Here is a 15052-nt window from a genome sequence, read left to right as displayed (position 1 = left end):
AACAAAGTATTTCTTAATGCAGTGCAGTTTGCCCCAGACCTTACAACCAAGCTGTTCTTTCTGCTTTTCCCATCCTTTATTCCAAGAAAGGCTTGAACAAAGTCTTTATAGGCACAACATCACACCAATAAAATCACTGAAAAATTAAACCATTTATTCTGCTCTGAAATTAAACACAGGCACACGAGTTTGGAATTTGGGGGGGGCTGGGCTTTGTTTGGTTTTTAGAAACGTGTTTGCTATTCATAATAGCTGCCTTGAGCCTGACTTCCTGCACATTTGAAATTAAAGATTCATGAAGTTGGAGAATTGCAGGAGCTCCGGTTGCAAGGGACATCTCCAGCTTTACAACCCAATTTGCTGCTTGGAGCAAGACCAGCACTAACATCAGGTGAGGCTGGTGATGGCTTTGTCTGGATTTGGGAATTCTCCAAGATGGAGAGCTCCCATCCCACAGGTGCCCATTCCAGAGCCACAACTCTCTATTGGTGACAGAGTTTTTCATGAGGTCACACAAGGGGAGGTTTAGATTGGCTATCAGGAAACATTTTTTTTCACTGAAAAGCATTGGAATAGGCTGCTCAGGGAAGTGGTGGAACCTGTATCCCAGGAAGTCTTGAGGAAATGTCTGGATATTGCACTTAGAGATGTGGTTTAGCCATGAACGTGGTGTTACCAGGTTGGACTCGACTGTCTCACAGATTTTTTCTCAACCTAAATTATTCCACGCACCTCCTGAGCTACAGTTTGTCTTTTCCCCCTTGTTAAAATTAAACCACCAGGCACAAGCCAGAGGAATTTGGTTTTATAATTTTTGTAACTGTCCCACAGGCTGTGACCAGAGTGCCCTTTACATCTTTGCAAGACCGAGCAAGTCCCTCTCTGTCCCCTAGCAGGTCACAAGCTCAAATCAACAAGGCTCATTCCACTCTCCTGACACAGACCTGGACCAGTTGGGTGGGATTTACTCCAAGAATTGCACAGGAATGGTTTTGCAGTGCCACTGGCCCAAAAGGCTTTTTACGACTCCTGTGAAATGTTTTTTTAAGTCACACTGTATTGATTTCACTGCTGGTTGGACAACTCTTGTCAAAGCAGGGAGAGAAGTGTCAAAATTGCTGGAAAATAATGCTTTTAGCGGGGCTTACAGAAGCAAACAGCTTCCAGAACAAAAGGTGTGTGTCAGTGGTGGAGAAAACAATTCAGGAGGGTTGAAGGACCAAGAGGTGAATGTGCTCTTGTCAGCTGCCAAAAACACACCGATTTTTTTTTAATCATCAATCCAGTCAGATTCAGGATTTCTCATCCAGGCTCGGGCCCTGTGGATATCACATTTATACTTTGTTGGGATGGGAAATTTCCATGTGCCCTGGGCCTGCTCAAGGGAAGGCTCAGTTTTCTCTCCCTGGACCAGCAATTTCCTGCAGAAAGACAGGGAGAGAAGGAGAGCAGGACATGAGCTCTCATTCCTGGTGGATGTCAGGATTGGGCCAGGGGTGAAACGAGATTTTTTAGTGGGTCAGCTTTGTCAGAGGTCTACAGGGTTCACTCAACTCAAAGCAGACAAGCAGTGAGAAACTACCAAAAAATTCCTTTTTTTCCACAGAATCACAGAACAGTTTGGGTTGGAGGGCACCTTTGAAATAATCTAATTCCAACCCCCTGCATGGACAGGGATGCTTTCCACTATCTCAGGCTGTTCCAAGCCCCATCCAGCCTGGCCTTGAACACTCCCAGGGATAGGGCAGTCACAGAATTCCTGTACAGCATGTGCCAGGGTCTCACCACCCTTACAGGAAAAAGTTTCTTTCCAATATTTCATATAATTCCACCCTCTTTCAGTTTAAGCAATTCCCCCTCATCCTCTCACTCCATGGCAGCAATGGCAGTGCCCAACAACACAAAATACAGTCCCATACTGGCTACTAAAATTAAATTCATCCTGAATTAAACCTGTAAAAATGTCTTTCTCCACCTTTCCTATAACACTTCACATATTGAAAAATCAAAATAAGGTCTCCCCAGAGCCTTCTCTTCTCCATCATTTAACCTCTGAGAAGGGCTTTGAGGTGCCTGCATGAAGGTCACTTAGAGGCATCATTAATAAATCATCTTTTCACACCTTCTTCCTGGCAGATGTGACACCTTCTCAGCTCAGACCCTGCCACTGAGAGCCAGGTCCAGAGGATTTCCACCCTGCTTTGCTTCCCTCCTATCAAAACCACAGACTTCCCATGTCAAAGTTAATAGTGACCCATTATCAGAAACACAACTGTGGACCTCAGGGCTCCTTTTATGTTATTTGCCCAGTCTAAGAGGCAATTCTGTGTAATTACAGCACACAAAAATCACCCGGAGAGATGTCTTAACACGCTACTATTTATTAACAATCACTAACTCTTCAGTGGGTATTGAGTCCTCTCACAAGCTACAACATTGACAATTTGCTTTTAGTAAACAGCTTTGAAGAAGTTTTCAGGGCAGAGGAGTGGTCACTCAGCCTCTCCTTAATGGGAATTGTCAGGATAATTTCCTCCAGGCTGGCAGGGGATTACAGGAGTTAACAGTGGGCATTATGTACCTGCCAGTCAGCAATGCTCACTGCCAGGCTGGAACTCCCAGAGTCTCAATGTCCAGTCCTGATGTCAAGGATGGATGGATCAGCTCCATATTAATGCTGAGGAACTCTCTCCTCCTCACCAGACAGCTGTTCCCAAATGTTTTCATCACCATTCTTTAAAACAAAGTTTTATTCTCTTTATTTATCCCTTTCCAACTGCACCTCACCCAGCCAAGCAACCGAAATCCTGGTTTTATGGAGCTCTGATGAAGATCCTTGAGTCACCCTGCACCCACCCCTCTGCCAGCTGTGGCTTGGGAAGCAGAGTGAGGAGCTGGGGACCCCAAGGAGGAGAGCAGGGTGTACTCCCAGCTCACCCTCAGGTCAGATGTGGACTCGAAGCTCCATCACTTAAGCCAATCTTTCCAAAGGCCTCTCAGCTGATCTGATTTAAATGGCAAACACTGGCTTTATCTTCTTGGGGCCTATTTTGATCCCCTGGACATGGAAGGGAATAATACTGCCCCTCCATCTCTCTTCCAAAGCTTAATTCAGCTTAGATCCCTGCTGTGTGCAAATGCCTTGGGGGGTTCCTAGGGCTGTGTCACAACAATCAAGCACCAGCACCTTATTCTCTGCTGTGCAAGACTTTTAGGAAGGATGGAGGAGAGACAGGAGAGAGTTTTTGGCTTAACTGTTTGTGAGCTGGTCAGATGTCATGGCTGGTTTTTAAAACTTTGCTTTCCATGCATATGGAAAAATCGTTCTGTTCCAGCCTTTCCCTTTAAAGAAGAGAAAATAAAACCATTTTCCACAATGAAGCTGGCAATACTCAAAATGGCCAATTCCTCCACGGGCAGCAGCTTTTTGCTTCTGAGAAAACAGGGGCAGAAGTGAACTTTAATCACGTTGTGCAGCAGCACTGACACAGGCACTGCGGGAAACAGCAAACCTCAATCTCCCCATGTCAGTCCTGGAAAACCAAATGCTCCACGATCCACTCCACTGCCCTGAGATGAAGTGGTACAATGCAGGTATTCATACAAATATTCAAAGCAGAGGGGACTTGTCCATCCTGCTCAGTGCAACATTAATTCTCTAAAACTCCTTGAAATGAGGTTGTGCTGAGGTGAGGGTCGGCTGCTTCTCCCAGGCAAGACAAGGGGAAATGCTCTCAAAATGCACCAGGAGAGGTTCAGTTTGGATATTAGGAAAAATGTCTCTGTTGAAAGGGTGGTTGAGCATTGGGACAGGCTCCCCAGGGAAGTGATAGAGTCACCATGCCTGGAAATGTCAAAAAAATCCAGGAGTACATGTGCACATTCAGATATTTTTAGGGGGTGTGGTGGGATTTGATGATCTTGGAGGTCTTTTCTAACCTGAACACTTCTATGATTCAATGTCCTGAACACTGCTGGCTGCCACAAGCTAAGACACATCCAAGGAGCATTATAAAAATTAAGAATTAGGGACAATTACAGGAGCTGTTAGAGCTGCTCCTGTTCTCCATGCCTCTGCCATGGAACTTACAATTATTATCATTATCATAATAATCATTGTTACTACTACCACTATTACCATTACTGGCATTATTTTACCATAGGGACATATGCTCTGTAACTACTTTAAAAATGAGTCTTCTTTCCTGCACCCTCCTGCTTGGAATTGCCCTTTCCTTGTGCTACATAGAGAACAACCAGTTCAAATTCTGTAACAGACGTGGAACCTCATCGCCCTTATCCCTTGCAGCTTCCCAGCTGAGCACCTTGCAGGGAAATGTGCTAAGATTTACACATAGCTAAAATAAAATAAGTCCATAGCAGACTGGGAATGGAAAATGAGAGTAGAATCCAGACTGTGTTTATCCTGATTTAAGCAGTATTTTGGTTCCATGCCAGGCGACAGCATTTCACCAAATTACTCCAAACCAGCCCCGCTGTTTGTTTTACACTACCAGTGGCGTGCTGAAGAGTGGTGCCAGAGTAGCAGCTCTCCCCACAGCATGGGCAAAACGTTCCTTCCCCATTCCCCTGCATCCTGCCCTTTGGAGAGACCCACCTGAGGAGTGGGGAACACCTGAGGTCTCAGTGTCTGCAGGATGGCTCCTGCCCCAAATATTCAGATCCCACCTGCTGACCATCACAGAGAGCAAATACCCACTTTCCCTTTCCCCCTGGCTGCTGAGGAGCAGTCCAGAAGAAAAACCTTCCTCCAAAGCACAAGGAATGAACATTTGGGCAAAGACTGAAGCATCTCTCAAAACCTGACTTTATACAAAATCCTTGAATTCCGAGGATCATAGAATATCCTGATTTGGAAGGGACCCAGCGGGATCATCAAGTCCAACTCCCGGCCCTGCACAGGACACCCCAACATTCCCATCCTGCGCCTGAAAATGTTGTCGAAACTCTCCTTGAGCTCTGTCAGTCTCGATACCATGACCATTCCCTGGGGAGTCTCTTCCAGTGTCCAACGACCCCCTGGATGAAGAATCTTTTCCTGATATCCAGCCGAACCCTCCCCTGACACAGCTCCAGCCATTCCCTCAGGTCCTACCACTGCCACAGAGAGAAGAAATTGGTGCTGCCCCTCTCCTTCCCCTCATGAGGAAGCTGCAGACCCTGATGAGGTTTCCCCTCAGTTTCTTCTCCAGGCTGAACAAATATTAATTATGACTTGCAGATGCTCCCATCCCTCACTATTCCATCACTGAAGATCCCTGCCCTGACAATAGCTCCTGACCCAAACTAAGGCTGAACCAACAACCTTGAAGTAAAACACCCCCAATTTATTGCCAGCCCTCAGAAGCTTTCAGGGCTTTCTTGGCTAAGAAAAGAAGATGAAGGGATTTCAGCCATTGGGGTTATTCTGCTGTTATGAGGACAATGACAGCTTTATTCCCATTGCAATCTGAGGAGCCCCAGCATGTTTCCATCTCCAGCTGGTCACTGGGGAATCACTGGTGCAAATTCCCTCTGTGTGGAGCAGAGATCTCCAAGCAGCCCTCGAGGAATCAGCCTCCAACCCCCAACTCATTCACAGCTGAGTGATTGGAAAGCAAAGCTGTAACAGCCCCTGGATTTACAGCTGTGCTGAGCTGATATAAACAAAATCAAAAGTGGCCCCAGCAGTCGGATATTCCCCACCTGGGGAGATGCTGGCATGATTGCCATGTTTAAAAAGAGGAAAAAGAACCATTCTTCATGGAAAATGAAAGCATTGTCTCACTTGTGGGAAAAGAGGGAGCCATTTTGCTTTCACAGATTTATTGAATATATTCTGTATGTTCTTGAGTTGAGCAGGGCAGGTAGGCAGCCAGCAATGGAGCTGCAGCTGAGCTTTGGCTGGCTGTAATCACACCCAGCACAATATCAGTTTCTTCATTAGACACTCCTCACATTCAGAGGGACATTTTGAGCTCAAATACACCCAATTACAACTCTGACATTACTTTTCCACACATAATGCCCATTTTTGCTTAAAGATTACCAAAATCTTACCAGCAGGTTTATCTACCCAGCTATTACCTGACAGCAAAAGTATGAAGGGCACAAACCTTTCATAAACTGCTTCAATTTGGGCTTAAATGAACATAATAATAATGACTTGCCCATTTCCTACTGCATGGCAATTTAAGGGCAACCTCAGCCTTTCTGCAGGGCATAAAGGGCTCAGAGGTGAAGCAGATTGTCAAATTTATCTAAAGAATTGCTTTTCCAGGCCAAAGTACAACGGAGACGGGTGCAGAATAATAGAAGCAACACTCAACAGTTTGCCTGACTCTTTGAACACACCATGTTCAGTCCCTGAAGTGCTTTGAAAAGGAAGATAATCTCATTTAGCAGTAATTCTGACTACCACCCCACGAGCCCATGAAACCCAGCCTCCAGCACCCACTCGTTACCATTTTCAAACAAGCCCCTTTGTGATGCTCCCACGCCGTCCTCCTGCCTCGGGAGAATCTCCCCGAGCACCCAGAGCTCCAAACCTCCCCTGTGAAGCCCTGCCTGGTGCAGTGCCCACAGCCCAGCCCTGGCAGATGTGACCACTTGGCCATGACTAAGAACCTTGTGCTGTTTACACGGGCCCCCACGCCCGCCCCCATCACAGCATCCTGGGGTTCCAGATGGAAAATTCAGCTGAATTTCCCACACTGCTGGGTCAGGGTGGCTTTGTGGCTCAGAGCTGAGCAGGCTGGAGTGGTGCTGAAGCTTCTGGCTTGCACAAACTGCAGGTTGTAAATATGAGATGGCAGCGGATCGACAGCTACAGGTGGAAGTGGGAAGTTGTGGACAGACTCGGTGATTTTTGGCTTTCCCACCTGCCTCCAGCCCACTCCTCCCACACCCACCAATGTGCTGCCCCTCTGCCATGTTCCTCTCTTTTTACACAGCAAGGCACAGACACCAAGGGGATCTACATCACAGAATTTCAGGTGAGAGAGTGGAAAAGACCTGACAAGCTCAGCTCACGCCTCAGCCTGATACAAAACCATCAAAACCACCCCCAGCCTCTTCAAGAAAACCTGTGCTGATGGAGTCTGGGCTCTTGTCTATCCCTGCAGTCAGAAGGTTTTCCCTCGTGCCTGAATTAAATCTCTCACTCTGCAATTTCAGCCCAATCCCCAGCAGACACAGAAAGCAGATTATTCCCTTTCCACGGCCACCTTTCAACCCGTTTGAAGATTATCATCCTCTTTCCCCTCAGCCTTTTTTACTTTGAGGAAAGAGCCAAAATGTCTCAGAGAGCTCAGCCATCAGTGTGGAGGCACCACACCAAACATCTCTGACACATCGTCCCCTCCCACACGCCCTCCCACACTCTGGGCTGTGCCAGTCATCCTGCCTGGACCCAGAGCAGAGCAATCCCAGGCAGGTAACACACTCATGGTTCACATTTCTGGCCCTCAAATCTGCTCTCAAGCGAGGCTGAGCGCTGCTTTCCGAGCTCTAGGAAAGGGGAAAGTGGGAATTGGGAAGCCCCTGGTGTCCTGGCTTAAATCCACAGCTCCTTAGCAGAGCAGTAAGCTGTGGCAGGGTAATAGGGCAGCTGTCACACTCGCTAAGCTGCCTTCGTGGCAACGAGCCATTAAGCACTGCAGCTCAGAATAAGCACCAAACCCCTCAGGAATGCCTGGACATGCAGCATCCCAGGCATTCTCGGTGAGGCTCTAATCTGAGCTGGAGACAGGGGACCAAACCCAGCCCTGCTCCGCTCCTGGGGTCACTTGGTTAGCGCCAGCGCCGCTCTCGCCTTTCCACCAAAGGGTGAATTTGGCTCGGCATTACTCACGCTCCAGCACTGAATCCCACAACGGCTTTAAGCTCCCAGCCACTTGATCCTGCTCCTCTCCCACGTCCCCTTCAGATGGAGAGATAGATAGATACAGGAGGGTGATGCAGCATTTGCCTGCAGAAGAGTCCCTGCCAGGGCTGCGCTGAGCTCGCTCGGCGGCTCCGGCTGGCGGGGGCCGAGCCGCAGCCCCACGCTGCTGCAATCCCACCAGCTGGAGTTTTGTCAGGAGTTAAAGAGACCTGGGTGAATCCACCAGCGCTGCTGAGCAGGAACTCAGGGAGGAGGGAAGCTGTCAGCTGGGAATATCTCCCCAAAGTACCCAACGGATCGACAGACAGAGAAATCCGCAGACAGCCGCCAAGGAGGTGGGATGCTGGATGACTGCTTATTATGCTGAGCCAAATCCTCCTATTATTACCTCCTATGCTACCTGTCTTCTTCTAATATATTCAAGTGTTGTCTCTGCTAGAAGCACAGCACAGCGCTGAGAGGGAATTCCTATCCCACTCGTCTCTCATGCCTTGCCTGTGTATGCTCCAATATCAATCACTTATTTGCTAATAGGATCTTTTATTAGGTATCTGTGTATGGCACACAGCAGTGGCAATCTCCAGTCAATTCTTCCAGCAGAATAACAAACCCAGGCTGCCTCTGGCATCTGGAACACACCACAAGCTCTGTCACTGATCCCCTTCCTCTTAAAACCCGACATAAATCACCTGTACATCAACTCCGGGTCTCCTTCAAATTCAAATGAGATTTAACCTGAATTTACTCTGCAACACAAACTGACAGATCCCACATCAGTGACAGAGCAACACTTTAAAACCAGGTAATTCCAGCAAAGCAAAGATGTAGGGACACAATCCAGTACTTTCTGTTAAGAAGGGACTTTAGAAAAATAATGGACTTCTCTCAAGAGGGGGTTAGACCGTGGGTTGGCAAGTTTGGCCCCCTAAGAACATCACACATCCTCTCTCCTCCTTAATCACATTAACAGAGAGAGTAGGAGGGAAAACTGCCCAGCTGGTTTCTACCCTGTCTTCTCCATTCTATCCACGCCTGCTGAAACTCAGGAGGGCTAAACTGGATTTAGTGACAAGAGCCTCCCTGCTGAGCACAGCAAAGAGCAGCCTGTGATTTACAGAATCACCAGCTTGCTCCTACAGGCTGCCACGGACCTCGGGGGAAAAGCACCCCAGAGAAAACACAGCAGCTGCTCCTGCTGTGGAGCAGGAGATGGGCAAAGCCCAGAAATCCCCAGCAGCACTTAGACCACATCCTTCCCCAACCCCAGCACGGAGCTCTCCTGGGATGAGCAGGAGTCCAGCTGGAGTGGCCCTTTGCCACTCCCACCTTGGCATCTCCGCACCCAGGGAGAGTTCAGTGGCAGCAGAACAAATCCCCAGGAAATCTTAGGCAAAATTTCCAGCTCAAGAGGCACAATCAGCTCCCTAAGAGACACTCTACACACAGCAGCATCCTGGAGAGGACGGGGTGATTGCAGGAAGAGGTGCCAGCATCGTGAGCGTGGGAGCTCACAGAGGATTTGGACCTCAAAAAGCCCAAATGTTCGTGGCTCAGCAATGTTCACCCTGGCACAGCTCCTGCCAAATGGGCAAGAGGAGGCTCCTAATGCTCTGTCAGGGAAATGACAGCACTTGGTGCTTCCTGGAGCACCCTTCAGGCTGGGGTGCAAATGTGGATGCACAGAGCCCGGGATGTCACCTGCAAGGGTGCTGCAGCTGGAGAAAGGGAAGCAGAAAGCAAAAAAGTGTTCAGCTCAAGGTCACAATTTCACTGACAGGCACAGAAAAGCTCTGGCTGTAGCCTCAACAACATACCCAAATACACCAAACTCTTCCTTAAACCCCTGCACAACCTGACCAGAGCTTGATGTCTCCAAGCCCGGCAGAACTGAGAACTTGCCTTCCTCAGAACAGTCAAATTTTTGAATTAAAGAGTTAAAGCTGCAGAAAAAGCAGAACCAATATTAACTAAGCCTGGAAACTGTTGTGAACATGAGAACTGTCAGTTCTCAAGGTATGCAAAAGGCTTTGTTCTCATCCAGATTCCAATTTCAGGTGATAAATGATGGAAGAATATAAATGTTAAAACGTTCACCTCCAAATGAAGTTCTCCAGTCTTATCTAAATAAAACCAATATAATTTTCCATCAAAATGTTGTCAGAATTGCTACACTCTTACAAAATATTTGATTCATAACATTAACTTTTTTTTTCTTTTTTTTTTTCCTTTTTTTCTCCTGGGAAACCTGGATCTCCTCCCTGTGGAAGAGAGGCCCTACAGAATTTTAGGAGCTTAAAATAACCCACCTTGTGTGTGTGCACTGTCCATGAAGTACAGAGAGCTCCTGCAGCACAGGACAATCTTTTCAGGGGGAAGATCCTTGGGACAAAACAAGATCTTTGAAGGTCCCTTCCATCCGAAAATGGAGGGTTTTGAGGGACAAAAAAAAGAAATGTTGTGAGTTTAGAGAGGACCTTTATCCCCATGGGTAAGAAGCACACCAGGAAAGGTGCTTCCCATTCTTGCAAACTGGAGAGAACACTGAACAATCCAGGGATATAAATCCTGGAGTCATCAAGGCTGGAAAATATCTCTGAGATCATCAAGTCCAACCATTAACCCAGCGCCCAAATGCCACATCCACTTATTTCTTGAACACTTCCAGGGATGGTGACTCTACCACTTCCTTGGGCAGCCTGTTCCAATGGCTGACAACCCCCTTTCCTTGAAGAAATTTTTTCCTAATATCCAATCTTTTAGATTTGCCACACTGGCACAACTTGAGGCTGTTTCCTCTCATCTCACAGGTCAGCTCACTGCCTGGCCAGCACTCACCCAGGCCAGATCTGTTACAAAAAAACCCCCCACAAAACTCAACAGCTGCTGGTTTTGCCTGTCAGAAAACACCAACACAGAGGTGAGATGTCCCAAAAATTCAGTGTACACAAAACAAACTCAGCACCCCTACAAGTTCCTACCACTAGCTCCGAATCTTCATCAAGCCTAGGAACGAGAGGAGAGCTCAGATGCCTCTCTCTGATCAGTTTTCTTCAGGCAGGGCCAGTAAGGAGGTGGGGAGACAACAGAGATGTATTTGTCAAGTTTTACTCCAGCCCTAAGGGCTGCACAAGTCACAGAAGCATCAGTTTGGGTTGGAAGGGACTTTAAAGATCATCCAATTCCAACCCCCTGGCTGGACAGAGACGCCTTCCACCAGACCGGCTTTCCCAAAACCCCATCCAAGCTGCATTAGCCAAGATTTAAAGCTTGATTGACTTTACAAAGGCCAAGCACAAGGTGGAAGGCAGCAAAGACAACACGAGCCAAACACAGATGAGACAACCAAAGAGCGAAAGGCTTTGCTGCTCATCCTCAGGCTCCTGCTCTACTTCTTCCCACCTCCAAAAATTGCCAAAATATATTGAAAAAAGGACCACCACAAGCCTCTCATGCAGCTCTGTGGTTTCCTTTTGCCCTCATTCTCTGTTTGCACTGCTACTGTGCAGGTGTGGCACCACAAGGCATTGCCCTTCCAAGACAGTCAGGTTATAAAGCTAAAACAAAAAGACAGTCCCAAAATGCTTGTCTGTGTTCCTTAATTTAAGAGGTTTTAATCTTTCACAATGGTCAAACAGCAGTTGTGCCAAAGCAGGGCATGAGGCTGCCTCTGTCAAGTGGAAGCAGCAGGGGAAATCAAACACAAATCTGAACTCTAGCTTTTGAGCAGGATCCATCACGGTTTAGGGATGTCTTTCTCCCAAACTGACTCAAAACACAGCACTTTCAGCCTCCAGCTCCACTGAAATCAAGGAAAACTGCTTCCTTTCCCCACTACACCAGCAACTCCCAGGTCTCAGCCCAGGCAAACTGTCCTTGGCCAGTCCCAAATCAGCAGCAACACTCGTCCCAAAAGCCTTTTTTTCACTGCAAAGGAGCTGTGCCCATAGCAGGGTTACAAATATTTCAAGCTGCCAGGGCCAAAGGCTCCAGAAGGGAGATTTATAGCAATAAATAATATTAATGACACAGGCGGACGGAGCTTCTTGTCCTGAGAGCTCCAAAGGCACATGAAAAACTGCACCATAAATGTCACCACCGCAGACACCAACGATGACGAGATGCCACCTCTGGGGACGGAAGGCAACGTGGGCTTGTTCAAAATGAGATTTGGGGAGGAAAGCAAGGGAATGAGGAGCTGGATGAGGCACAGACATGCAGGCTCACAGGGCAGGCACAGGCAGGAGATGGGTCCCAGCTGGTTCAGCCAGGGTGATGCTCCCCATCATCATCATCAAACCCTTGGACTGGCTTGGGGGATTCAGGAGATATCCATGCCCCAGTTCTCCCCCCAGCATAGCCAAAGGACTCATTCTGGGAAAAATGAGTGGACTCAAGGCTGGGAAAAAATGAGCAGGGAAAACATAACCAAAGCAGCAGCCAGAGGAGTTGGAAAGAGGGCAAAAGAAGCAATTTTAGGCTTAAACCCCAAAGGAGCAGCTGTGAGTTTAGTTGCAGATATAATAAAACATGCCTGGGGGAAGGAGCTGTATCCTCCTGCAGCCATGCCCACTCTCAAATGCAAAAATACTTGCAGGGATGATAAAGGGCTGATAGCCACCCTGTCTTATCCAGATAACACTGAAACACCTGGAGCTGATGGAGCAGCAGCATCTGGCCACATCAAATTAACCATTTTTTCCCCAGGTTGATTAATTAAATAATACCAAGCAGTGTGTGAACATAAAATCTACATAAGAGAAATTTCTGCTTTAGCCAAGGCAAAGATTCCCTTTGCTTTCCCCACACTGCCTGATCCTCTGCCCAATTCCAGAAGCTGGATCAGCAGAGGACCTTCCCCAGCAGCTCAGCTGCACATCTGGGCTCACCTCATTCCCGGCTTTGCCTTAGAAGCCTCCCTGCAGCAGAAATCCCAATTTATTTTCCCCAGCCATGCAACCTCCCAAAACTTTGTCAGGATATTTTGGAGTCCTTCCCACGCAGGGCAAGGTTCATTCATCAACCACAACCTCTGGAGCCAGACCCTAAAGCTGCTGAAGCTTGGGGTGAAGGGTGAAGCCCTGCTGCTGGCAGGACACAGGTGACAAATCCCACCTGAGATCACCCTGTGCACCTCGAGAAGGCTGGGAATTCTCCTGGAGAGCACCAGCCCAGCAGCTGCTCCCCGGCCCGCTTGGTTTATGGTGACAGGACAAGGAAACAACAGCCCATGGAGTGCAGGGATGCCAGGATTGATGCAGCCAGCTGCTTCCTGAGCCCTTCCAAGCGGGAACAAGCTCCCAGCTCTACCTCTGAGCATCCTTCTGCCAGAATATCTCTACCTGAGACCACAGGGTTGGTGCCTCTGTCCAGAAGAGCCCAAAAGCTGCTCTGCTGAGGAGCCCAGAGCCCATTTCCCAGCCCTGTGGTGGCTGGGCCTGCTCGGGGCCCAGGCAAACACAACCAACACTGTGTCTTTAAAACCACTTCAGTGCAGATGTTGTTTCCATGGTAACTAGTGGACCAAATACATTAGTGTTTCTAATAATAAACCAAACCTTCATCTTGGAAAATGTGATCCCCCCTCTCCCTTTACCACTCCTCACCCTTCCTTTCTTCCTTTCCCCTCCCCTTTTGCCGAATTAAGCCAGCATTTAACAAGCAAGCCATAATTAGTAAATAATTGCAAGGGCCCAGTAACTCCCAGTGCCCAGGCAGATGGAGAAGCTTTAGGTGGAGGAGGGGGTGGCTTCTCTCTGGGAACCTGGGAACTGTCCAAAAAGGGATGAACTACTTAAAAAAAAAAAAAAAAAAAAAAAAAGAAGGAACGAAAAACAAATTCAAAAGCACAAGGTGGAAGAGAGGAAGCGTCTTTTGACCACCCCAGCGCCGTCTTTAGTGCCCTGGCACCCTCCCCATGCTCTGACTCAGGGTGCAGCCGCCCAGCGATAATTTCTAGGAATCTCGCACTTTTTTTTTTCTTTTCCGGAGGTGCCGTCCGAAGACGCGGCACCGACTTCGTGTCCCCGACAAGCGGCCAAAACTTCACAACTCCTCCCTTCCACTCTCCCCGATTCCAAAGTGGGAACCCCTCCATACACACACACCCACACACCCCAAAACTGCGTGGGGTAGCGGGAAGGACGCCGAGGCGGGGATGGAGACAGGCGGGGAGGGATGGAGACAGGCGGGGAAGGATGGAGGGAGGCGGAGCGGGGCGATTCCGCCCCCCCCAAAAAAAGCCACGTGCGGAAGATTCCGTGCGTGGGGAGCCCACGGCAGCGAACACGCCTGCGGGGGCCGGCGGCTCCGCACGCTGAGCGGGATCCACGTCCCAAAGCACAGCGCAGGGATGGAAGGATGGATGGGGAGGATGAGAGGGAGCAGCGCGGCGATGTCCCCGCGTGTGTGTGTCCCCAAAAGCTGCGGTCAGGGTCGGGGGGAAGGGGAGAGGAAGGACGGCGGGGAAGGAAGAAAGGAAGGGGGAGGGTTATGCAAAGCCTCACGCTGTGTCGCCACGGTCCCAGTGACACCGGACTGCAGCAGCAGCAGCAGCGGTGGCAGCAGCGGCAGCGCTCGGAGCTGTCCCCGCCGCGGTACCGGGGATGCTCCGCTGCATCCCGGGCGCGTCCCTTTCCCTCCCGCTCCATTCCGCCCTGTCCCCCGCGTGTCCCCCACGCCTCCCCCGGCCCCCGCGCTCCTCGCTCGGCGGGACTCACCATGTCGGGGCTGAGCTGGGCTAAGATGGCGAAGGCGGAGAGCCGGTCACACAGGCACTTGGTCCGGGAGGCGTCGAGCGGGACCGTTCGGCAGCCGCGCCAGGACCAGGCGCCGGGCGGAGAGGCGGAGGCGGAGGCTCTGCTGGAGGGAGGGAGGAGAGCAGGGAGGGAGGGACGGGGCGGCGGAGCGGGGAGAGAGGGAGAGAGAGCGGCCGTCAGGGCGGGCGGGGAGCGGGCAGCGCGCCCCCCGCCGCCCCCATCCCACCAAGCCCCGGCGGACCTGCGGCTCCATCCTGGTGATGGTGATGGTGATGATGCCGGTCCCGTCCGCGGCTCCCCCGCCTCGCTGTGACCTCTCCATCATCCCCACACATGTGAGCGGTCCCCTGCAGCCCCCGGGCTGCCCGGTGTCACGATCGCCCTAAGCCTATAGCCCTGCCCCACATATCCC

The 15052-nt window shown here is 49.7% G+C and overlaps 1 protein-coding gene across 14 annotated transcripts in view; it reads right to left on the bottom strand.

Annotated features, from left to right (window-relative positions):
- The window catches only part of ADGRB1 (adhesion G protein-coupled receptor B1), a 293366-nt gene that overhangs the window by 76271 nt on the left and 202043 nt on the right, over positions 1-15052 (bottom strand). For 10 of the 14 annotated variants that reach the window (XM_074557880.1, XM_074557889.1, XM_074557896.1 and 7 more), the window contains one exon: positions 14602-14743. In XM_074557880.1, coding sequence (XP_074413981.1) covers positions 14602-14743 — 142 coding nt within the window. The remainder of the gene's footprint in view (positions 1-14601; positions 14744-15052) is intronic. The other 4 variants (XM_074557884.1, XM_074557928.1, XM_074557962.1 and 1 more) reach the window with 1 other exon arrangement.

This window comes from Zonotrichia albicollis, chromosome 1, assembly GCF_047830755.1.
Source record: "Zonotrichia albicollis isolate bZonAlb1 chromosome 1, bZonAlb1.hap1, whole genome shotgun sequence".
NCBI lineage: Eukaryota > Metazoa > Chordata > Aves > Passeriformes > Passerellidae > Zonotrichia > Zonotrichia albicollis.
The sequence above is the reverse complement of the archived record's forward strand: the minus strand, read 5'-3'. Positions and strand labels throughout refer to the sequence as shown.